The 25,436-nt window shown below is 36.2% G+C and overlaps 1 protein-coding gene across 1 annotated transcript in view; it reads left to right on the top strand.

Moving 5' to 3' along the window:
* The window catches only part of ERC2 (ELKS/RAB6-interacting/CAST family member 2), a gene marked incomplete at both ends in the record, with an annotated part of 442,749 nt that overhangs the window by 216,007 nt on the left and 201,306 nt on the right, over positions 1-25,436 (top strand). The window contains one exon of the mRNA XM_082322574.1: positions 12,989-13,124. Coding sequence (XP_082178700.1) covers positions 12,989-13,124 — 136 coding nt within the window. The remainder of the gene's footprint in view (positions 1-12,988; positions 13,125-25,436) is intronic.

Below are 25,436 nucleotides of genomic sequence, written 5' to 3'. Positions count from 1 at the left end.
GTATTGCACCTGAATTGTAAAAATACTTAAACCATTTATTTTCAGGCTCTTTCTTCCAGAAATTAATTAATTTAATTAAACTCTGGAGATGGCTGTGATGAAATTATTGTCTGAATGTGACCACTCTGGCATTTCTATTAGAATGTACTCAACATTGATTGAAAATCTCTCTAGCCAGAGCGAGCTTAAAGAAAGGTATTATGCTATGCAGTTGTCATTATGGTTGATTTCACTGGAATTCAGTCATTGGTATGCAGAAACATTTGTTCAGCAGTTGGAGGTGCAATTTCTGTTATGTTTTATTGACCTAAAAAACCAGCTGACCTTCCTGAAGCAAACTGTCCTCATAACCCTGCCAACTTCCATCCCTAGAGTCCTAGATAAGTTGTAGCATATGATTAGTGTTTATTGTGGGCTTTCAGTGAAGCGTTAAGTTTTCGCAGCTTGAATCATCATTAAGGTTAAAACTTAATTTAAGAAACAGATCTATTAATTTCTTTAATTTCTGCTAATCAATATGTCTGTAGCTGTTGCTTTTTTCATCTGTATTTATATGGAGTTAGAATGATTAGAAAAATGCCGCACCTGTTTTAGAACATGGCGGGCTATTGATACTGATGGCAAACAAGAAAATCAAATACATTGGCATAACCCCCACCATGTGCACCTACCTATACAGTAAAAAAATGTTCTGAGCACAAGAATCAGTACAGTAACTTTTTTTTTCATTTAGGTTCCAGCAGGTTATATAGTCCCCGAACTTTTCTGCGTGCAGACAAAAAGGAGATGGATATTTTTTCCATGTACAATATACTGACCAGTGCTAGAAATTTTCCCACCAGCCTCTGATGTTGGCCTTCCTAATTGTTTCCGTCGGAGGCTAGAGCTCAATGAGATGTGTAAGGCAAGGTTTAACAGAGTTTTAAATTTAACTTACGAGCCTTCCACAGTTTTGTCAAATGTCAGTTTGATGGTTCCAAGGGCAGAGTGATATGTTGTTCAAAGATAATTTCCCTGGAGAAATTGAGATAGTGTACTAATGAAAACTGAGAGAATCTGTGAGATACATTACTCTTCTGAGAGACTGGTTATTCTGAGTAAGAAACATAGTCATCACATTGGATAACAGGCAGATTGTTGTCATGTCTTTCTGTTTTAGACTGTTTGCTATATATACAGAATCAACATTTTAACACTGTGAACATTTTAACATTTTGAAAGAGATGAAGATTTCAGAAGAGATTATATAGATTTATCTGATTACATGTGTGGTGTTGAATTTGTGTACATTTAAATTTCATTTTATTTAAGAAATAGTAAAGTAGAAAATTTATCTCCTTGGAATTCTGCTTTCTTTAAAAAAAAATAATTACAAAATAAGCAGAGATCATAGTGATAAACAATGAAAAGATACAAACGAGTCCCTGGGACAGGTTAATGCATTGTTGTTAATTTTTATCCCACTCACTCCTTAACCTGACTGCTCAGTTCTATACTTTGCCCTTTAAGTTTGCTTAAAGGCATGCAGAGGTTAAAATAATATTTCTGAGACAACTAGAAATGGATTATTTAAATAAAGCAGGATATTTCGTAGTTTCTTGCTGATGTGGGATTTTTTTGGTTTTGATTTGGAGTACAAATACTCTGTGGAAGTAAGTGGATATGCAGCATAAACTGGCTATGAGGAGAAAAGAGCTCTGCATCTCTGAAGGAAAAATATCCACTTTGGACTGGGTTGGACTTGACACCACAATTCTGTGTTGGGGAAGAGAGACGATAAGGAACTGTTACCCTTTCCATTTCATGGTTACTGATTTCAAGAAAGAGCAGTATTTCTTATGCTTCTGTAGACCACCTGCTTCCACTAGTTTTCCCCAGGGGAAGATCCACAGAGCTTATTTCTTTACCTCTTGAATGTGTGAATAAAATAGCCATACAGCACTCCTCTGGGGAGCTTGGTGACTGCCTGGGTACAACGCCGTCAGGGTTCCCTGTGTACAGTGGAGGGGGGGTGTGTGTGAAGAACCATTGTGAGATAGCACAGCTTACCCTCAAAAAGCTGTGACTGAAAAGAGACAGGGGAACTAAATTTAGGAATTGGGCTGTTGGTGGAACTACTTCTTCCACTTGCATTGTTTGCTTCCATAATGCAGGAGCAATATGCCTGGATGATGTAATTATGACTGGATTGAAATGCTCTGATCTGAATTTATAATAAGGGGAAGTTAGGATGTCAAAACAAGAAATCATACAAAGTGTACCTGATTTATTTGGAGGTCTGAAGAGATTACTGCAAAAGCATTGAAAGTTCAATTTACATATTGAATGATAACAGCTGGATTGATCCTGAGAACTGCTAGGTTGAGCCAGGAGTTGCAGCTGAAAGATTTGATTCAGAAGGAAATTGCAGTGAAACATGAAGTGCAGCAGAGGAGGTTTGATCCTGAGTGCTGTCAGGCTGAGCTGGACATGCTGTGGATGTAGAGAGTAACTGGACAGAGTCAGGAGTTGGTGGGGTTTTTTGTTGTTTGTTTGGGGTTTGGTTTGGTGTTTAAAGGAAAAAAAAAAAAAAGAGAAAACCTTAGATGGACAACAGCTGGAAAGGACCTGATGAAGCAGAAGCAGGACTGCAACTTCTTGGTTGCAAATACCAGGCAACAAATTATTTCCAGTTACTGGTTACAGTTATTGGTAAGGGCATTAATTAATAAAATAGCTCAGCAAGCAATTGCCATATTAAATCAGATCAAATATCCTTCTCATCTAGTGTCCTGTCATCAGCAGGTTTTTGGGTTTTTTTTGTTTTTTTTGTTTGTTTGTTTGTTTGTTTTTGGGGTTTTTTTGGTGTTGGTTTTTTTTTTTTTTTTAAGAAGACCATCAGAAGAAAATGCAGAAGAATCCTTGGTGTACAAGAGAGATGTGTGACAGATGAGTCTTCTGGTATGGATTTCACACATGTTCATATGAAGTGTCATCCAGTAAGAATGTGCTGAGAAAGACAGTAGTGCAATGCACAGTATTGGAATTTCAGTGGTTGCAGCGCAGATACGTGTTGAAACAAAGTGATATGAACCATAGTTTGGAACAGGATTTTAGTAGGTCTTTTTCATTCATACATTATCCTCACGTGGATATTTCTAGCATCTCTCTAGGGCTCTGGAGGGAACTGTGTCAGACTAAACACATCTTAAACAAAGATTTTGGAAAACTTCCCAGATTGTGTGTTAGGTAAACCCTTCCTCCCACGTTTTTGTCTTTGAGGTGAGAAATGTTTCAGTGACTTCTGCAACACTCGCTTTATTTCTACCAGGCAGAGTTGTTGGTTCTCTCAAGGCAACAGTATCTTTTTGTGGTGCATTTGGAGGGAAAATAGTTGTCAGACAGAAGTACTGCCATAATCCGAGTCTTAAGAAATCTTAAACGAGGCTTCAAACATTTGAAATAATGAGATTTAAAGGGCAGGGAAGGCGGTGGGGGGGAGAAGAAGAAGAAGAAAAAAAAGGATTATTTGAATGTGTGATTTTTTTTTTTTTTTTAACCTAGTAATAGAATCTCCTTGTGGTTTTTGAGACCTCTAGATCTATGTGGACTGCAAGCTTGCTCCTTTGAGTGAAACTGAAATAGCTATGTAATCCATTGGTAACAGGAGCTGGGAATGTAATGAAAACATTGAATATACTAAAATTCATTTCTCTTAGCTGGTAACTGGGCATTACAGCATTTTTGCATTGAACTGGACAATTAGGGATATGGGAATCAAATTCTTTGGAGATTTTTAAAATATGGTTTGGATGATTTTTTTTTGTCCATTGTTTGCACTGGTCATTTTGATTCTTTATATCAACACAGAGAGAACACAAAGGGTACTTCTCAGTTCTCCTGGTGAGTAGATGGAGTAATGAACTGTGACATGGAGTCTGCTGTAGTTTTAGCTTCAGGTGAATGGCAGAAAGAAGACCAAGCATTCTGCTTCAGTAAGAGATGACAATATTAACTTCTTGTGATAACATTCTCTGAGGTGTATAGCAGAATATCAGCCTTTATTACCAAAAGATAAAGTCAGTTTGGCCAAAGTTAACCTGAGAGTATTACCTTCCTCCAAGTTCTCTTGTCCAAAAGGCAACAAAGTTTTACTCAGGTGTCACAAGCTCATTTTATAAGGGAAGGTCTAGATGTCCCCTGTTAGCCTTCCTGGCAGCAGGGCAGTCCAGCCCCAAGGTGACGTTTTCCTGTCTCTCCAGGAGGCAGCTGCTCAAACTTTCTTTCTCATCCCATGTTATTATAGACATGCTAAGGAAGCTAAGCTACTCCCATTTATGTCACTGTAGAATGGATATTTTTTTCAGTTACAAGATCAGATAGCATCACTGTAAAAATGAAATTGTGTCACAGGGTCAGCTGAAGGGTGGTAGGTTATGTTGTTACACAGTTTAGGAGTTTAAACTATTATAAAGGCAATTAGTTCAGGGAGTTGAAGTCCTGCCCCTGCTCCTTTTCATTGGAAAGTAGAGAGAGGAAAATTTAGTTCTTCTACAGAGAAAAGAGTGGGAATAAGTTCTGCTAGATTTTCTGCTTTGGAATAATAGGGGCGAGAAAGAAAAAGGTGAGATGGGATTTTTTTCTATAGGACAGTAATAGATTAGTCAGACATGCAAAGAAAGGAATCCCCTTGGGATTTGGGGATGAAGTATTCCTCCAAAATGTGGCCTTTATAACAGACATGGAAAAAAATCCTGGTTTTTTCCTTTTGAGTCTGTCTAAACAAAAAACGAGGAATGATTTCCCCCCCACCTTAGGAAGTCTTCATTCAAAACACTTTATGCATATGTGCCTATGTAGTGGTCTGTATTAATCTCTGAGCTTTTTATATTGGTCTGTCAAATTTTCACATTAAAAGCAGAAAGACTCCCAAATTCAAAAGCAGCAGAAGAAATGATGGGTTTTTTTAAGTGGTGTAATAGCTTTAAAATAGAGAATGGAGCTGATTTACACCAGTGTTACTTTAGTTCCAGATGAATCAGTATGAGCCATGTCCTCTTTAAGGCAATTATCTGGCCACTTACATTCTCAGAATTCAGGTGCATTGTACAGTGTTATCAAATGGAATAAAGAGATGGTGCAGAGACAGTATTACAAGTTTTGACACCATTTTTAACCAAGTAACAGATATTCATAGCAGCTTAGTCCTCAGACTGTTAGAATAACCAATGACACAAACCCCAAATGAAGTAACTACTCTGGAAGGGGGTAACATATTAGAAGTGGTAAACTGCTTAATTATAGCTTTGGGACTTTCTTAGGCTCCATTCTACATATGTTGCTTGTTTTCTGGGTGGAGTGTATTTTATTAGTGGTCAATATGCACTTGATGTCAGCTATGGATCAGTTTTGGTAGGACATCACCAAAACAGTTCACACTGATGCATTTAGCCCTGCAACATATACACATTTTTCTGTGTTTCGAAGATTCCCTGTTGGAAGAACCAGACAGCTGCTTTGTACCTTTGTTCTTCCCCTTTTTGCTTTTTGATACTGCAGTTGTGACACACCTTAGTTCAGTGAGGAATATTGTTCTTTGCAGCTTTGGATATACTAATTCTTTCCTTACTCTTAACAAATGCGCTAGCAATGAATAGTAGCATTCTGTGCTGCTGTAACATGATGTGCTTGCTAGTCAGTGGATCTCACAGGAAAAAAAATCATCATGTACAATGGTGAGCTGGCGTTGCAGTTTTGCAATCATTAGATTTCACTTTACAAGCAAAAAGGCAAAACTCTTATGAAATAAAATGTTGTTATAATTTTATGTGTTAATAAATTTTAATCTGTTTTCTCCCTGTGGTTATTATCATTGCTCTCTGCCACTTTGTATCAGGGCATAAAGCTAGATGAATGATTTGGCCTAGAATGCACAAGCAGTCTAAGTTCTGAGCATCATCTACATCATTAAAAAAAGGATCAGTCCCAATAGAATTGTTTGCCATCAAGGGAGAAACAATGAAAGTTGTTTTGAAGCTCAGCTCTGTTGGACGTGTTGGCTGTGTCAAACTAATTAACTTCTTAATGGTTGGGAGGATTGCTTTTGTTTTTGCATTTAAAGTATTCTTTAATTTTTTTATCATGGCAATTGTATTAGTTAACAAAAAGAAAATAAGAAAGGTTAAGAACAAGGAAAACCCCCAAATTTTAGACGACCTTTTGGATACTAATAATGCTTTAGGTTATAGAATCTGGATTAAAAAAAAAAAAAACAAACTGAAAGTTTTTGTAAATGCAAATGACAGCACAGAAAGACACTACTTAGTTTTCTATTAGCATATCGTAAATCTTAAGGTGACTAGAGTCTAACTTATTAAATAAATTTAGCAGTCAAGCACGAGCGCTTTCTTTTGGAAAAATGATGGCTATTTGAGGTATGTTTTCTTCGTCATATCAAAATTTCAGCCTGTCATGGGTTTTCTTATCTTGATAATACCTATTTTCCCTAGACAAATCCATCTATGGGTTTTAAGTGAATAAACAGTGTCCTTGCATATTTGTGTCAGGAATGTGTCTGTCAGTAACCCTCTTAATGTCTCGTGATGTTTACAGTTTGCTAGAGTCTAACCCATCTTTGTTTTTCAGGTTTATAGATTGGTAGTAGCAACTATATTTGCATTCCAGGAAATGCCAGAAACAATACTTAACTTTGCTCACATCTTAATAGAAATTTTATCTTGTGGAGTTGGATCTGAATTTTAAAGAATTGCTGTTATGGTGTTGTTTTAGTCTTGACTCAATAAATGAAATGGGAACCTATGCATACTGTCATTTTTAAGACAGTGAGAACTGAACTGTTGGAAATATTTCTACTGAGTCTTAGTGATGTAGTTCAGAATGGACATTCACATGGGCAGGATTTACAGGATCAGGTCTTCTGCATGACTAGCTACTGAGTTCCGGAGTGCCTAGTAAAATGTTAAGATTTGTTTTATTGCTCACATATGTGAATTGTTTGTAAAGGTGTGGACTATTTATAAAGGAGAAAGATGATCTGTTAAAAAATTTTTTCTTTCAAGTAATGATGTTGGTAATATTCTACCCAGTACATGTCTAGAACAATAGGTGATGTTTGATTACTCAGAATGTGTACTGGATTAAATTTTAAAATATATTTTTGAGACTTTCTTATGTTATAGAAATTACTTGTTTTGAATAAATTGTTGTATTTCATAAGATATTATTTTCCTGAAAACATTCTTTGGTGATTTTATTGCACTCTTTTTTTTTTATTTGTTGAGGAGTACAGGTTCCTAGCATACTGGAGAATTTTTTGATTGACTTTCAGACAGCTGTTCCTATTGTAATACTGTTTAATGGGATGAAAATTATTAGAGAGACGTATTCCTTTAGAAAATGTTACAGATTTTGCTCTTGGGAGTATTTTGCATGTCTGCATTTTTTGGATGCTTTGAAGGGTAAAAAAAAAAATTATGAAATAGAGTAAAGGCTACACTAAGCATGTAACACTTGTTTTTGGCTGACATTACCAACTTTTTGGCCAAGGTACCCAGGTGGTTCATTAAAGCTAGGAATTTAATGAAATAAGGCGATTTTCTATAGCTATCAGAGATGAAAGCATTGGAGCTTAGACAACAGTTACACACTACTGTAAAATGAAATCTGAAAGAAATATATGCAGAAACTAAATGTTAATATTTGTCTTAAAAAGTTGCACTGAAGGAATTCAACGTACTGTAGTTATAACTATAAGATCAGTTTGTATGCCATTCCAGAAGAAGAGAAAACCACAAACAAAAATCATTAAATGTAGTCACTGCAACTAGTGACATTCATACCAGCAAGAACTAAGTGTTTTGATATTTGCCTTTCTGCTGATCAAGGGTCTGGGTCTTCATGACACTGATGTCTATTTCTTGCAAAGACATTCCAAGTTAAAAACTAAGTTGAATGAAGGGCTAGCGTAATTGATGTAAGGGCATCTTCCTCTTTGCACAGCAAGATTAAGGGGCTCTAGGTTCTTTGGTCTGGACTTCATAGGAGACAAAGCTATTAGGCTGTATAAGATTTTTTTTTGCCTTTGCCCTTCACCTGTCTTGTTCGGATCTATGATATTCTAAGCATACCTAAACATTCAGCAGTCATCATTTTGATGGTTCTTCAGCACTATTAGAAATCTGGAGTGCTACAGTCTATTGATTTCTGTGTTGGTGGTCTAAGGCTATTTTTCTGAGAAAGTTTGTTGGATGCTGAAGAAAACAGATGTAGGCATCACTATGGTTTACGTACCTGATTTTAAGTCTAGTGCCCAGTTGAGGTGGAAATTAATGGCTGTGGAGCATTCTGTGTGTTGAGAAAGATTTTTTAAAAGATTATCCCGGATCAGGAAGATTTAGGAAGAGGAATGGGGAATTATGACTGGCTGATTTTTGCTGGAGTAGCACAACTGCAATCTACTGTGTATTTACAGTTCACAGCAATGGCTTGATCTAGGTTTAAAAAATTCATAAACTCAAAGTTTAATGTACAGTAAGGTAGTTTCTAGAGAAGTATGTTACTTTATATTATCTTTTACTCTTCATTAGGAATGAGTGAGTGTCTAGCATATAGAAGAATCAAATTCTGTTTTGAATTTTTTCTTCTATCTAGCGTTCTTCATCTCTTCTTTATTAACTTCCAATATCATTGTCATATAGTATTTATGTGGTGCAGGTATTTGCTGGCTACTGCTTCTCTATATAGAACGATCAAATGAGTTGGAAGATGCCCATGAAATCCTTCAGTTTGTAGCTATGGAATAGAACAGAACTTGTTTGGTTTTTGGGGTTTTTTTGTGGTTTTTTTTTTTGTTGTTGTTTTTGTTTGTTTGTTTGTTTTTTAAAGAAAACCTATTCAACATGTGCTTACATTCTAGTTCCATTTTGAAGACAGCTTAGCTCCACTCTGAATTCTTTTGTTGTCCATAGATGAAGCTGCTGGATGTTTTATGACAATTGCTGACTGGCTATAACCATAGGAACACAAACAGAAATTTAAATTTGTTATCTGAAAAAGTGTCACTACTCAGACATTTTAATGTTTGGCCAAGATTAACCATCTTTGTAAAGTGTTAGCAATCTACGCTGCTTTTTAGACTGCTTTTTTCCTTCATAAATGCTATTAGCTCGGAACATAATTTCTTTAAGCCAAATGTGGTGTTGGCACCAATTTAGAACTGGTTTGAAGACTGGCTTTCCAGTTATGTAACACTTGTAAAATTACAAACAGCATAGTATTCTGTAATAACTAGTTTGAGATGAGTGTAATGCCTAGTTCAGCGGTTAAAGAATTTACCTCACTGTAAGATAACAGATACCGAGCTTCAAAATGAACTATAACAATGTGGAAAATCAGAAAGCTGTGGATTTCATCTTACTGCTTTGAGGCAGTTACACTATCAAAGAAAGAATACTTCTGCATATATTTTAGTACCAGAATGATTAACATCTGATGCTAAGATCAATTCTACTGCCCAGCCCCCTGCAGTGTACGTTTCAAATTTTGAGTACATATATCTTGAACAGTAACGTTTTATTTATTTTATCCTGCCTAATGAATTTTGTAGTCTTATAGCTTTAAATTAAAACAGTGTAGCAGAACACATGAAACTCATTTCTCATGATAAAGAATCATGTAGACTCAACCATGCATATCAGCATAGCTACCAGTAAACTATGTGGATATTTTATATCCTATATGGTAATGGCATATGATATTTTGTGCTGATTTTATACTGTTCCCAAATACTTTTCTATTTCTTGTGCATAAATTTTTACTAATCCTAATCTTCTGTTTTATTCAAGAGCATTTTAGAAACAGAGCCATGTGAAAAAATATCAGAGCAAGCATACTCGAAAAATATATTGGATCAAGGATTTTATTTGATATATTTGCCATCTAAAAAAAAGTGGCAGGGAACGTGTTCTTGTATTTATTTCTTCTGTTCAACTCCTCCTGTACCTTTAATGCAGGCCTAAAAGAAAACTACTCAGCTAGGCTTTTTAACAGTAGCATTTCCTTTCACTTCCATAGGCATATTGTCAGATCTGGAAAAGAGAGGCTACGACACAGCATTCTTTTATTTCCTTCTCTTCAAGATTTTGCATATCACAGGCACCACGTTTTCCTTTGCAGATTTACCATGTTCTACTTTTCAGTGTGGCATTAGACAGAAACTGAAATGGGAAGTTTTGAGAGGGAAGGGTAATGAAAGAAGCAGTTAGCATGAGCATAAAATTGAACTTCTTACAGAGATTAAATATAAATTAATACATCATTTACTCAGCATTAGCTTGGAAACCATTTTATATTTTAACAGCAAAGTCTTATTACACCACCAAAATTTCTGCCAAATGCCACATTTATATATGAAGTTCTGAAAGTAAATTTTTCTAATATTCATTTTTGCTTTATGCTGATTATGTCTATGATTACAATCATGCAGCGTGGACCCATGAAAGGGAATGATTTTCACTTGGAGTTGCACAGAGCATCTAATGTACATTTGAATACTTGATTTAGAAAGACAAAGGGCATTACTCAAATTCTTGAGGAACTTTAGTAAAAAAGAGATAACTCAATAGCTAAACCCATTATATTCTTTAAGGCCTAGAAACAAGTTTAACTGGAATATGCAATTTCTGGTTGTTTTTTTATTAATCTGTCAGTGTAACTTTGACAGACATATCCCTGCTGTTTTTAGCACTGTCATGTTGCTTGCTTACTATGGGTTAGCTGTGGCAGTGTGTTGTGTTTTTCAGAAAATTAACCTTTCTTAAAACTCTATGATAAAATACTGGTGATTTATGCTATACTGCCAGGCCTATTGAGATAGGTCTCGTGTAGGCAAGTTTCTTCTGACCGTTGTGTAGTGTGGGGTTTTGTTGTTGTTGTTGTTCTCAAGTGAACTTAATTTGGGGATTTAAACATGATGCCAGAAGTCTATGAAGAGACAGCTGTAGTGCTGTGCAGGTGGTCTCTTTGAGCTGGCAAAAAGGTGCTGTTTCTTAGGAGTCTTGTCATTTTGTTAAAGGTATGTCTAAAGGGGAGAGCTTTTAAGTGTACAGTTTTAGAACTGTATCTGGGTACTACAAAAAATATTTGAGAATGTTTAAGGAACATACAGGCTATAATCTCTAGCATTGCAAAATACTAACTCCTGACTAGAGCTGGTTCAACCTGGAGAAGCTCAGCTCTTCACCTTCCAGTCTGTGTTTTGTGTAATATAAAGATGATTGTATTAAAAAGAAATAAATTTTTAAAGGATGGCTTTTGATTTTTTCCCCTCCCCTGAAACTGGTCTATTTTCTGGTAGCAATGTCTTGTTGGGGGTTCTTTTAGCTTTACAGTATGTACAGTCTTAACCGATTTTACTTCTAACATTGAAAACTGAGTACAAATGCTGTAGAAAGATGATCAGTTAGGCTAATCTATCTTTTTGTTCCTTAACAGCCTGATGCAAACACGTGAACACAACTATAGGACAAATTTGTTTTTCAAATAGTGGAATTCTTACTTGTCTTTTTAAAAAGTTATCTGTGAGCTTGATGTAGACTCTTTTAAAAAGCAAAGATTTTTTATTTGAATTAATTGTACCCACTTAGTTTTCTAGGCAAGTTGAAGTTACTTTTTTTAGTAATAATAGATTACCTTTTCTATTATGTACTGTACTTATGAACTTATATATGAAGTGTCTTCTAAGAATTTTTAATAGCATGGCAACATTTATTGGTTATAGATTCATTGTTAATTTTTCAGCAGAAGTAGTGAAAAAACCAGCAGCAGGACAAAGAAACCAGTGATAGAAGTAAATATAACCTAATTTCTTTAGAATAATAAAATCAGTGCAAGAAATGTATTCTATAACTTTTTTTTTTCACTGAAAGTTCTAATGTGGAAGCAACAGACATTTTCAGTGGTCCTTTTGGGCATTGAATAATATTCTCTTCATTTGCCAAAATAGGATTAGTGAGTAGATCTCATTAGGAATTTGCACATGACTTTATTTTTATATAGATAAAAGGGAGCAAATTCCTCAAAGTCAAAAAAAGTCGGGAAAATAATATCTAAGAATCCAAGCAGGTAGAAAGCATTACTGCAAGGGTATTTTTTCACTGCCTGCCAGGCAAAATTAGCTTGCCTTCTTTCTTAAAAGGATGTATGCTAAGTATCAGAATAGTTTCTGATAACTTAATGAGCAAGATCCACAGCAGAAGATAATTAAGCACTGCAACAATTTACAAATGTATTATTTTACTTGAGTACAATCTTAACAAAATAAAATATATAGTGGTGGTAAAGATTGTTTCATTTTCATTAGAAGTTACTGATAAATTTATTTGTTCATTATCTTTTGTAGAAAAAAGTCTCATTATTAAAAAAGATAGAAATGTAATGGTTTTGTTATGTACAAACCTATTTGTAAAGGCATCCTTTGTTCTTCATGGCATATTTATGACCTGACCTTCAACCCCATCACACTTTAATCCTCAGAAACATTGTATTTATAGTCCAGGTTTTCAAAAATAGAAGTTCACAACATACATTAATCATCACCTTCACCTTCTGCTTCCTTTGAAATGAATGCTACTTACAGCACCCATTAAAATTGTTCCCAAAATCACCAAGTAAGGATTGTTGGATAATCTCCCTCTGTTACAACAGCAATTTTTCTGCATAGTGCTTAGAAGAGGTATATTTGTGAGCAACTGACAAAAAATCTTGTAGGCCCAAATAATTGCTTTACCATTGTATAATCTGATGGCATTAAAGCCATTTTGATATGCCAGCTTAAAAACAAGATGAAGTTTTATTGTTTACATCTGATGCTTGGAATACTTGTATCTGTTGGGGAATTGATGTCCTGTGTCATAGTCACAAGTTAATTTTATAGAGAAAAAGAAGGGACTGCAGTCATTAATACTATTGCATATATGTATACAATTCTTAGACATATGAAGGACCAAAACAAGAAGGTTGCCAATCTGAAGCACAATCAGCAAATGGAGAAAAAGAAGAATGCACAGTTGTTGGAAGAAGTTCGTAGACGAGAGGACAATATGACTGACAACTCTCAACATTTACAAGTGAGTTTATTTTTCAATTGTGTTTTAAAACTGCCGAAGAAAGTACACTTGTGTTTCACTGTGTGTCTTCCCACAAAGAGCTGATGCCTCTCTCCTTTCCTATGAGAGGATGCACTACTGACTTCACCTGCACCCATGAATTATTTAATATTTAGGATGAGGAAAAAATAATTTTAAACTCTCTCCTCACAAGAACTGTATGTTATTTAAAAACAAGCCATTGTAGCTTGTTTTGAAGAGAGTCAGAAAACAGAAGCATAATTATCCTTTCTCTATTCTACTTCTGTGCTATTCACAGCATTATATCCACAAGCCCTAGTGAGGTTACACTGTGGTTATGAATGTTCAGCATGTACTTAGATGTAACACAGAGGAGCACTGGAGACAGCTATAGCAGTCTTGTTTTCACAGATCTCTTATAATTATTACTGCACAGTTACTATAGCAACAACATTTTTATTACAGTTGGAAAGAAAAGGTTCTACTGTATCTTTTTTTTATTTAAGATAAGAGTTTTTATTCTAGGAGAATTTCTACAGTTTTTAAGTTACTGAGTTCAGGCATTGAGATCTGAAGGATAGTTAGCTGATCTGGTTAAGTAATACATTACATACTAGGGAATTTGTATTAAAAAGACCACAAAACAAGTTCGATGCTTGACTTAAAAATTATTCTCCGAGATCCGACCATGAAAAACTGTGAAGAGAAGTACTGATTTCTGTCAACATCAATGTCTCCATACCCAGTCTCTATAGACAAGTCTAATTTACAGTGCAAAATATCAATTTTGCCTTGATCTGGTTAATATAATGGGTTTCTGGAAAATTTTTAATAGATGGAATTTGACCCTCACATGCTTCAGAGAGTACTGTATTTCTCACGTATTCCTATATGCAAAAATGGAGAAATGAACACCACACCTCTCTTCAGGCTTGTGTTGGTAAAACTACATCAGAAATCAAGTTCAGGAAATTATACATTATTTATGTATCTCTGTAGCGTTATGTATACTTTATAACCTTGGTCATTATATACCAATTGCATCACCATACATTCTGCTGCACGTGATAGAGCGAGAAAGCCTTGTGAAGTATTTGGTCTGACAATATGATATATCAGAATTAAATTTCAGTGTTGAGCAGCTACTTGTAATTAATGTGGTTCAGTAAAGAAAATATATTAGAGCTTTATTTTTCAGTATTATTTTGGAAATCTGTCAGAGTGGTGTGATCACTAGGGAAGTAATTCCTAGGGTCTTTGATGTAACTGTTATACTCAGAGCTTTCAAGTTGTGATGAGAAGGGGTCTACCAGATGTAAGCAGCATGGCTGAATAGCCTGAATTTAGAAAGAAAAAACCTTGTCTGGTGCATAGCTCTTCTGTGCCATTCACCTGCTATAAAGCATTTACACACTAAGAACAGTTTATGAAAACCAGTTAACTAAGAACTGTTATTTCTCTGTTACTATGCCTTAAAACGTTAATATTTCAATATTGTGTGCTCAATGTCACTGTCAGTAATGTATGTGTGTATGTGTTGTGGCCCATCCTACACTTGCTGAGCTGCTGGGAAAGTGAAAACGAGAGGATCCCAGCTGCTTCTGCCTTGTCAGTAGGTGCTTTGCATTCCCAACTCTCCTCCAGCAGCTGCAAGAGTAACAGGGGCAAGTGAATATTGGTTGTCTGCACTGCTGGCATGCTGAAACAGCTAATCCTGCCTTCTCTGGCATAAGCAAAACAGGCAATCTGCTGTTTTCAACAGTTTGCTACCGTAACTAGTTGTTATATGTTCTGTGTCTAAAACATTTCCTCATTTCTTCCCATGCCTTTCTTCATGTCAACCATTGTGTTCGTGCAGGGCTAGATGTGTTCTCTCTTTGCAGTTTGCTTCTTTTGTGAATTAGACTGGCCGACACTCTGTGGATCACAGACGAGGCAAATCCACCTGAATGAAAATGGCTTGTTTGACCTTACAGATTGAGCCATAAAATACCTGAAGATACACAGTTTCAAACAGAAGTTTGACTCTACAGCACTACAATATGTTCAAGTAAATCCCTAAGGAAACAAAGTGAATAGAGAGGGGTGGAGAAAAGCTGCCAATCTTGATAAACATCTGGCAGCTTTTTCCTTCCCCAGCACATTAAGATACAGAGTTGCTTTGGTCTAGTAGGTACAGCAGACAGAGACCTTCAAGGGACCCTTTCCAAAATGGGCTTGATAACATGTGTCCTTTTATGGTTGCTTCTTTTGTAAGATTAAGGAAAATGGGGTAGTGGTAGTATCTGGGGCTTTTTTTGTTCTTCTTGTTAAGTAAAGGAATGGTTATTCTTTGTGGAAATTCCTGAGGGTTTGCATTAGAAAGGGAATCACAAAATTCATTACTCCAATAAGAACTCATGATACTACTTCTAAATGTAATGGAAACATGGCCCTGCCTCACATAGTGGGAGCTTGAGAGTTCCCTATCACTGCAAGATTCAGGGAGCTTTTAGTTGTTCTACATAAATGCCATAGTGAACCTTGCAAATAAAGCAAATAGTTTGATATTGAGTAGTGGGGTAACGTGACTCTGATGTGCATTTATTCTGCTGATAGGAGAGTATTTTGATTTGAAGTTTTTCACTGGTATTGTTTATTTGTTTCATGTGTGTAAGGTAGCTACAAATATTAGATAAGAGCATCAAGTCATGTTCTTATATGAATCTGATAAATAGGTGGTTGACTGGTTAAAGCACCAAGCAAACTCTAAAGCCACCTAGCCTTGTTACACAATACAAGCTTTTTTAAAAAGTTGTTTAAAAAACCCTCCTCCTCCACAGTCTCAGGGAGGTACACTTAGACTAACCAAAACTAAGGGCAAACTCAAACAACTTCATTGCACAAAGCCACCAAAACCGCACCACAGAAACCAATGAGAAACAGAAATAAACCAAAAGCAATCAACACTTCAATAACATTTAACATATAACACGTTTGAGGTGTCAGTCGGGCGGGGTATTGTTGCTGCACAGCCATACACAGGGCAATGGTGATCCAAAATGCACACACTCACTCACAAAAGGGGGAAACCCTCTCCCTCCCGTGGGTACCCAGAGGGTGCAATCGCTCACCCGGGGCGGGGGCTGAGGGCTCACTCAAGAACACCCAGAATAAAATCACTCACCCGAAGGAGGTGAGGGTACTCCATCCTGGGAAGCTTCCTCAGGCGGTACGCCAACGCGAGGGGCGAGGTCCCCCACGCAGGCCCGCTGCTCTGAGGCGACGGCTCCGAGGAGAGCGGCGGGGAAAAAAGATCGTGGTTTGGCGGCGCCTTATTTATACCCGGGCTCGGATCCGCGCTGTGGCCATATTTGGTCATGATCTAGAAGCTTCTGCGAGCCCAGGCGCCTCATTGGCTGCGGGCCCCGCCTGGCTCCTCCCGCTCCCCCGCCGACGGGCGCGCGTGCCGGCGGAGCACAAAAGGCGCGGGAGTGAGGCGCGGGAAGCCGGTGGTCGCCATTTTAAAAGCGCTGAGGGGAGTCTGCCTGTCACAGGGGTATTGTTTAAACAGCAAGTATCCCTTAAAATTCAAGTTTTTCCTTTTAAAAAACGTGATTGAGAGCACTGGTGGATGCAGTTATGATTTTGATTGGCCTGTATAGCTTGTCGTTTAAGGGTGATTTTGATTTGAGGCTTTGGTACCTGGTCACAGAAAACTGTTTAATGTTTTTAGTGTAAGATAAACTGTTGCTCCTGTAATATTTAGCTCCAAATGTCTGGGTGCAGGGATGGAACACACCTGCTTCCCACAGGTCTGGGTATGTAGCTACATTTGTGAGTGCTCTAGATTTGAACTTACTTACGCATGTATTCAAAAGAATACATATAATGCAGAGTGTAACAGGTAAATTTATTTTTTTTTTCTACCAAGCTAAGGGTACAAGACTTTCCCTAGGGAGCAAAATATAAATTAACGTTCTTCTTGTGATGTGAACATATACAGAATTCAAATTGGGATATAAGTGTTGACTAAAGGAATAATTTGCCGGAGCAGAATACTTGATCACTCTTGATATTAAATATCAATTTATAAATAATATATAGCGTTAATGAAACATAGCAGTAGTGATCTAAAGATTTAAGTGAGGCAGGATTTGTGGGGAGGCACATGATGAGAGGTATATGATATATTTGGAAAAGCAAGTTTCTGGGAGTGGTATGTATCCGCTAATTAAAAACAAAATTAATTGGTATTTCAATAAACATTGAATTAACATCTTAATAAACTATAGAGATCTGGCTATCTTTTCTTGTTAACATTTATAATACCTTCTACTATGTTTAGTAGAAACACTCTATAGGGATTTATAACACATAGTGCTTGTGCCTGTAGTGTACTTGTTATATTGGTGAATGATGTTATTGAACTGTTAGGGTAAAGTGTATCCTAAAATTCTCTGGCATGATGTAATGATTGTGTTTGTTGGCTAGCTGTGATAAGCTCATCTGAGAATTGAAGAGCAATTAGACTAGTCAAATTATATTTACTCCAGCCAGGTCTCAATTGCTTTTGCAGAAGTACTGGAAAAGATGTAATAAAAAAAGCTAGTATAATTGTCCATGGGTCATTCAGGGATTCACTCGGGGCAAGCTGAAGCAATCAGTTGAAGTATCATCCATTTGTACAGCTCAAGCAGGGGCTGAAACTCTACCCATTCAGCTCTCCAGTTGCTCTTTGGTATGTTTGAAGAAGTTCAGAAGTCTGTAGTTTCTTTGAAGCTTCAATAGTATGTAATAGTTCCTGAGGCTTGTAGCATCATGTGTATTTCTGACACTTTTCACTATCTTTTCAGATAAAAACCTCAAAGCTGGTTCCTATCCTAGCATCAGTGCTTGCAGGTCAAGTTTGAGTCTCTGACGGCCCCATCTCTCAGCACTCCAGGGCCACTGCTGTGATGGAGAGTGCCCTGGGATGCCTGGGGAGGGAATTCACTTTGGTCTCCCTCAGCTATCAGCTGTAATTGTGAGTGATGCTTCAGGTGTGGTTTTGGGGGGTTATTTGGATCACTGTAAAATTGGAAACATCAGGGAGCCAGACTTCAGATTAGTTCTTGGGAATGAAGAATAGTTGTGAGGTTTTCTGCCTTTTCCTTCCACAAATCAAGGGCAGACCTGTGCAAATCTTGCCAAACGTGATGGTCATATATTACATAAAGCATCACAGCAGGAGAGCTGGCTCTTGAACACTTTATCATGAAATTTTTTGAGAATGGTGTATCTAACATGCCTTCGTTTTTCTCTCTTTTTTGTCTGTCTTAAAAAGATAAGCCTTTTTCAGAAATGCTGAGTTAAGGAATATACAGGTATCCTGTCATGAAGTTGTGCATAATTCTTCAAATCTCTCTGCAAGATCTTGAAATGTTGTAGGTGTGAGATGTGTTTATTTCCTGAGGTGCGTTTTTCTTGATTCTTGTATGGAACATGTTTGTTCCAGTAATACTGTTACCTCAATAGAATTGGGAAGGAAAACATTTGCATAACATTGAGAACTTAAGTGGGTTTGGTTTGGATTCTGATGTTCAAACCTGCTGTAGTAATAGGAACAACAAAGTCCTTTGTTACCTCTAGAGTAAACAATAAGAATGTGCATGTAATAATATTCCCTTATGTCTCATTGCATAGCCTCAAAGGAAATTAAATGTACGCTCTTGTCCGATTATACTTTTCATAAATGTAAAGTAACAATTTAATAAGTGAATCGAACCTTATGGAATCATATCTGTACTATGTCCAGGAACACTGCTCTGTGGAAACTTTATGCAAACTGTCCGATGCGTACATGTCTTGAGAGGTGCAGGGATGAGCCTGAAAACAATGTTTAAAAGTTTAATACCCTGTTCTGGTCTGATCCAAACAGCTTCTGGGTGTTTCCGCCTTTTCTTCCGGTTTATCTGCTGGAAACGTTTTTGACTCTCCTAATGTTTTAAATGCTTGGCTTACTTGTCACAATTCTCTTTTAGGTGGCTTGGATTTTCTCTGAGCGGAAATCCACATGCTGAAAAGAGGTATTTAACTGAAAACATTGGTTTTGAATGAGACAATGTGTAATTCTCATTGATTTCAAATATCATACATAGGCAGCTTGATCAATGCTCTGAGCCTGAAGTACTGTGAAACAGGTTGTGTACACACATACATTTTCCAGGTGTAAATATCTAGCTTTTTAAAGAGTCCAGCATGTCAGCCTTGGTTTGTCACTGGACATACTGAGGCAATGTAAGAATTCTAGGTTTTCAGTAGTTTTGTACTGGCTGGAAATTTAGTCTTAGGTAATGAATAAAGCATGATAAGGAGAAAGTTCTATCAAAAGAGGTAGAAAAACTGGGTAGTTAATATTACTGCTGTCTGATTCTTGCCATGGGAATATCTGTGGTATCTTACTAAATATAGCTCCCAGGAGATTTCACAGCTAGTCAGCATGAATCCTTAAACTTGGATGTGTGTGTTTATTTTTCACTCTGTGCTTCAGCATATAATGTTCATCTCCATAATAGTTCCAGAAATACAAAATAGACTGAAGACGTAGGATGTTGCCGTATGTTACGTCCGTGTCTTTTAAAATAAAATAGAAGCATGGCCTAAACAAGGGGTATACCTGACGTTAATTTATTATGGTCTTTCTTTTAATGCAGTGTGTTTACTACTGCATTGTCTCAAAGACTTTGGAACTATAATATTAATAAAAAGAGGAAGCTAGGGAATGAGATGAAGTCTTGCAAATAAAAATGAGCAGAGCAGTGTAATCAGTTCAGAGGCAGAGGAAACAGTTGTGACTGTTATGCAGACAGGCATTAGTGTACATAGCTGACATAAGGCAGGAGAGAATTCATTGCATAAACACGCAGCTTTGTATTTATTAGTGCTGAAATACATATGTAGTGAGAAAACTCAACCTTTTACGAGGTTAAAATCATAAATTATTGTATTAAAAGTGAATTCTAGTTTAAGCGTGCATCCAAAGGCGAACCTGTACCTCTCTGGAAGGCTTTAACAATTCTGAGTGTTTAGGAGATTCTGTATGTTTCTGTCTTCAGAAAGCTGGTCATTTTATGGGGGAAGATGGAGGCAAGATTGAGATTTTGCCTTTTACACCCTTCCTCTCTGATCTCCACAATGTGCATGTGTGAAATGCACGTTGTGGTCTAGCTCTGATGAGCAGAATTGCTCCCTGCTTCTCATTCAGTTGTGGGCAGAGGATAAGGGGAAATAGGTGACTGCTCTTGATTTTCCTTTCTTAGTATTACGAGCAATTAGAACACTCAGATGAAATATGATTGAGATAGACTTCTGGAAATATGTACAGCGGCAAGAGAGAGGATAAGATAAGGCCTGCAATGCTTGTGAAGATGTTACCTCTTGTTAAGATTTCTGCTCTCAAATACAAATATTTTGAAACAAAAGCTGGGGTTTTTGCAAGTCTGTGTAAGAGTCAGCTGCAACAAGTCTTACAGTCTTTGTGTAAGTTAATAAAGAATCATAAGGTTTTGCAACCAGTCCAGTGACAAATTCAGAAGGTGGAGTAGGCTACAGCTAGAATGAAGTTCTCCATTTAAAGCTCCCATGGACTTGTTTGTGGAAAATACATAATAGAAATTTATTTTTATTACGGTTGTAGTGAGTTAAAAACTTATTTTACCAGAACTTTTCTACAATTAAAGCAGAAGCTTAATGATGCTCCTGACATTTAAGATTGAAGACTGTGATGGTTTTGTGTTGTAGATGTCCTATTTAATACTGTAGCCCATGCAGAAATACTTTCAAGAACAAGCTTGTTTCCAAAGTTTCACACTAAGTTGTAATTTTTTTGACTGGATACATTTGCTCAAGCTGTTGCAAATACTTTTTAACAAGCGGGTTGATTCCAATTGGAAGTGAGCAATTTTTTGGCAAAGTTCTCAATATGTAGTGTATTACGTTAATGAACTAACATACAAAGAAATGAAGTCAATATTTTATACTAGTTTTCCGTAACACATCTACAGAATTCTCTTTAATTTATTGCTTGAAAACTAAAATATCTTCTTGTATGCTTCTGTTTTCAAACTATAGGTTCCTTGGGGACTGTAAAGTTTCGTCTTTGGTTAAGCTGAAGTTTGGTCAATTTGTAAGAAAGTTAGTGTTCACATACATATCAAATAGTTTTACCCTTATAAAGCAAGAGTTATGTACTAGCAAATGGACAGAACCTAGTACAGTAGATTACACAGTTGTGTGCATTAGTGATATGTTCATGGGTACTTCTTTGGCATTTCTCTGCTTCTCTAATTATAGCTGCATTTTGCCAAGATAGAATGTAGCTAATAACTACAACCTCAAAAATGTCCAGCCTTCAGCAAAATGTACAGCTTATTATAAATTTCTCACAGTTCAGGGAACTTTTTTTCTCTTGTGAATATCTAGGAAAAAGGCAGGAATTGCATTTTCTTAAAGCAGTCTTTTTCATGTAGCTGAACGTAAATTTTTAATAGACATTTTGAAAAAGCAGGATTTAACTATCTCTTCTGTGACACATTGATAACCAATGTATAAAAAAATCTTTGAGACTCAGGCAGCAGGTAATAGAAAAAATAAATAGCCCTGTGATGATGTAGTGCAATATATTAAAAAAAAGATTACCAGATTAGATGTGCATACTTACGAAAATCAGACTCATCAATTCAAACACATGAAGAGGTGTACACAGCTAGTGTACTTATCTTCAGATTACTAACATAATATAAATAAAAATTCAGATTGTAAACATGGATGGGCATTTAGGAATTTTCCTTCCTTGGCCTGTGGAAGTTCCGTAAGTTGTGGATAAATTCCATATGTGTTGCTGAAACGTGTGTTGAAATTTAGCCAGTAGTTTAAGATTATGTTGAAGAAAATATTTCTAAAAGGTTTCAGATGAAGAAAAGTATTTGAGAGTCTACAGAGGGCAGGAAGGTTGATTGGTAGGTCTGAGGATCAATACCAGAAGTGTTGTTTTTTTTTTTTTTTTTTTCTTTGGGGATTTAATTTGACATTTGTTTTCATTGTGCGGTGTAATCCCCAGAAGCCAAAACTACTCTTGTTATAAAATGTCCCTATAGACAGTCTGTGCAAATCTCACTTGAAGGTCAGTTTCTACTAGACTCACAGTCTCTTAAGTGTTTTCTTCTTTGTCATAATTGGTAGGCTGACAGAAGTGACTCAGTGTTCTGTGCTATGTTGTTCTAACCAGCTATAATATAAAAAAAAAAGTTTAGTGGGTAAAACATTATCTCTACAACTGTTGTATGTAGTTCTCATGTCTTTTGTTTTGTCTAGAGTATTATGTTAATTTGAGTACGTATAAAATAACATGAATCTTATTCTTAGAACTATCGCAATTTATTACTTTTGGATTTTTAAGCAAGTACACAGTATTATAGAACATTATATATAATTATTAATAAAACCTTTGCACTTTTACAAGGACTTCTAGAGCATCCCATATCAGAAAGTCTGAATACTGACTTTCTCATCTTTTCTCAGTTTCTGCAGTTAAGTCAGAAACATGTTTTTCCGTGTTGTCTAAGTAATGTTAATTCACTGACTTCAGTACCCAAGAATAAAACCTTGACATCCTGATTTGCCAAGAAAGTTAAAATTGTGTATTCTAATATAATTATTGACAAGGATTTTATGTTTAGATTAAATAAGTTATTTCTACTATGCACTTTAATATGCGCTTTATTAGTTGAAAAGAGCATATATGGTAAGGCACCGGAAGAAAAAGATCCTGTTGGAAAAAACAAAACTGCAACAATAGGAAACGGGAAAAATTTAATGTGATACACCTTTTTATCTCCCCCTCAATATTTATGTAATAACTCACACATGTGGGACTCCTGTGGTCTCCAGGGGGCAATCACATTCAACATGCATCAAAAGAAATAGTTCAGTTAAACCAAGTCTCCCTACCCAGCAATAATTACCACAGGTTTACACTGAGATATAGTTGCATAAGGTTAGTCAGTAGGGCATCTGCAAATCGAGTCATATGTCAACTCTACATCAATAACCTCATTATAATAGATGTTAGTATTTCAGCACATGACTGTCCAGTATAGCATTCCAGATATAGTTCATTTTTAACTTTTACATTGACTTATAGCTTGTCTAATATTTTACTAACTTATGTATTTAAACACTCTATTACATAAATCATAATCAGTGACAAAAACAATGATTTAGATCGAAATTCTGCAAAGTGAAATTGCAATAAAATGTCTGACCCTATTTGTGTAGCTGTCTTCAGTATAAGATGAATATAGCAGGTTTAACCCTGTAATATGAAAGCAGTATAATGGAAATTTGTAGTAGCGTAGATTTTCCAATTTAGGCATTACTTAAGAATGTTACCTGTACTTTATTTTATTTTCAGTTTTCACAAATGAAAGCTGTGTTCCTACGTATAAACTACCAAAAAAAAAAAAATCATGTTTTAGAAATACAACTGATTAGCTAAATTCTGTGGAAACTGTATCACTATATACTGTGCTATATGCATAGCTTATCCATGGGCTATAACAATTTTTGTTGAAAACTTGACAAGCTGGATGAAAATATAAAAAGGTTTTCAAAAACCTCCTTGTGGTCTGCATCAAGCTCAGATTTCTAGCTAGTTTTATAAATTGGTCTTGTAGTATTAACCTGTTTGTAACCAGTGCTGGCTGTTGCTGCTGTTTGTCACTCTCCATAGATCATTTTGAATAGCATGCAAGTCTGTTACTAATACATCTGGTCAGTAACAGAAGTTCTGCTTGAGGTAAGCCTAAGTAGAATTATTTTGGTTGGTTGCTAATAAGCCAGATTTATACCACTTATCTCTCATTAAAAGTGTTCTGTAATAGCCTATACTGACAGACTACCTCGTGTTACCGACTGGGAAGAGAAGGGAGGTGAAGGTGTTTCTTCACATAATCTTGTCTAGAACACTCCTACCTTGCAAAGTTTTCTTAAAATTATTTATTGTAAATGCATCTTTGCTTTGAGCAGCTTTCACATGATAGATTTGATTAGAAGATTTTGGGACCAAATTTCACTGTTACACTTTGCCAATCTCTTTTTTTGAATTTGGTTTTAGTTGGGCAGAATTTAGCCAGCAAAATTCGTGATGGTAGAATAGATAAGCCAGGGAAAATGGAGAGGATTTTCAAATCTCAAGCTGAACCATCGTATCTTGGAGTTAAAGACAAAACGCTTCTAATTTAAACAAATATAATGTGATCAGATTAAAACTAATTCAAAACAAACAAGTATTGGCCACCTACTGAAATTTGTAGTCACTTAGAGCAAAGTCATATTCAGATATTGACTTCTTAACCATGGAATTATGGGAGTAAATTGTTAATATTTCAGGTTCATAGCTGTTTTGCAATACATGCAAGTTAAAACAGTATGCACAGGCTGCCTGAAAATACTCATTTGTGACTAAAGGTAAAGGTGAAACTTTTAGTCTTCAGTTAAGAAACGGCACATCTGACACAGCATGCTTTAATAATAGTTCTCATGCTATTTTACAGAATAGAGGTATAACAAATGTATTGAAAGAAACCGAGGCAAGGTTACGTGCACTGTGTCCCAGGTGGCTGATGGCACCATTGAGGGGCATAGACTTAGCCTTCGTCTATCCAGTATTCCATTTACTGGTCTGAACTGTTAACTGATAAGATTTTGAAGTGGTGTGTTACTCATGATACTAAAAATGTTTGCTAATGAATTGCTACTGAACGAGGTACTTAGTGCAGGTGAACTTGATATAGTTTTTGGTCCAGTGAGCAATCGGAAGATCAGTCTTTAGTGAAAGATGAGGAAGACTACATACCAACTATTTTGCAGCCACTAGGCAGTTTTCCTAGGTCTATAATAGCTGGATATGAAGAAAAGAGAGTACTGCCATTTCAACTTTTTTTTTTTAACCTGGATTATCAAGATAATCAGATAATTCAACAACAAACAACACTAGAGTGCGGAACGTTAAATTTTTCAGAAGGCTGATGTTTATCTGTTCTTTCAAGTTACAGCTAGGGTCCTTACTGCCTTAACAAGCATTTCTTTGATCCTCCACTTCTGTTTGTGTTTTTCCATTTCTCTTTTTGCTTGGGAAACAGTCTGTTCAGCTTTCTGCATCTGAAAAAGACTCCTTCTCTAGAAATACCTTGGAGAAAGCCTAAACAGGTTATAGGTAATTGTTGAAGTCCCAATGTTTTCACTAAATAAATGTATTAATACAATTGGAGTTTTTTCCGTGACACCTTTCAC

The sequence above is a fragment of the Platalea leucorodia genome (assembly GCF_965183815.1).
Source record: "Platalea leucorodia genome assembly, chromosome: 9".
Taxonomy (NCBI): Eukaryota; Metazoa; Chordata; class Aves; order Pelecaniformes; family Threskiornithidae; genus Platalea; species Platalea leucorodia.
The sequence above is the reverse complement of the archived record's forward strand: the minus strand, read 5'-3'. Positions and strand labels throughout refer to the sequence as shown.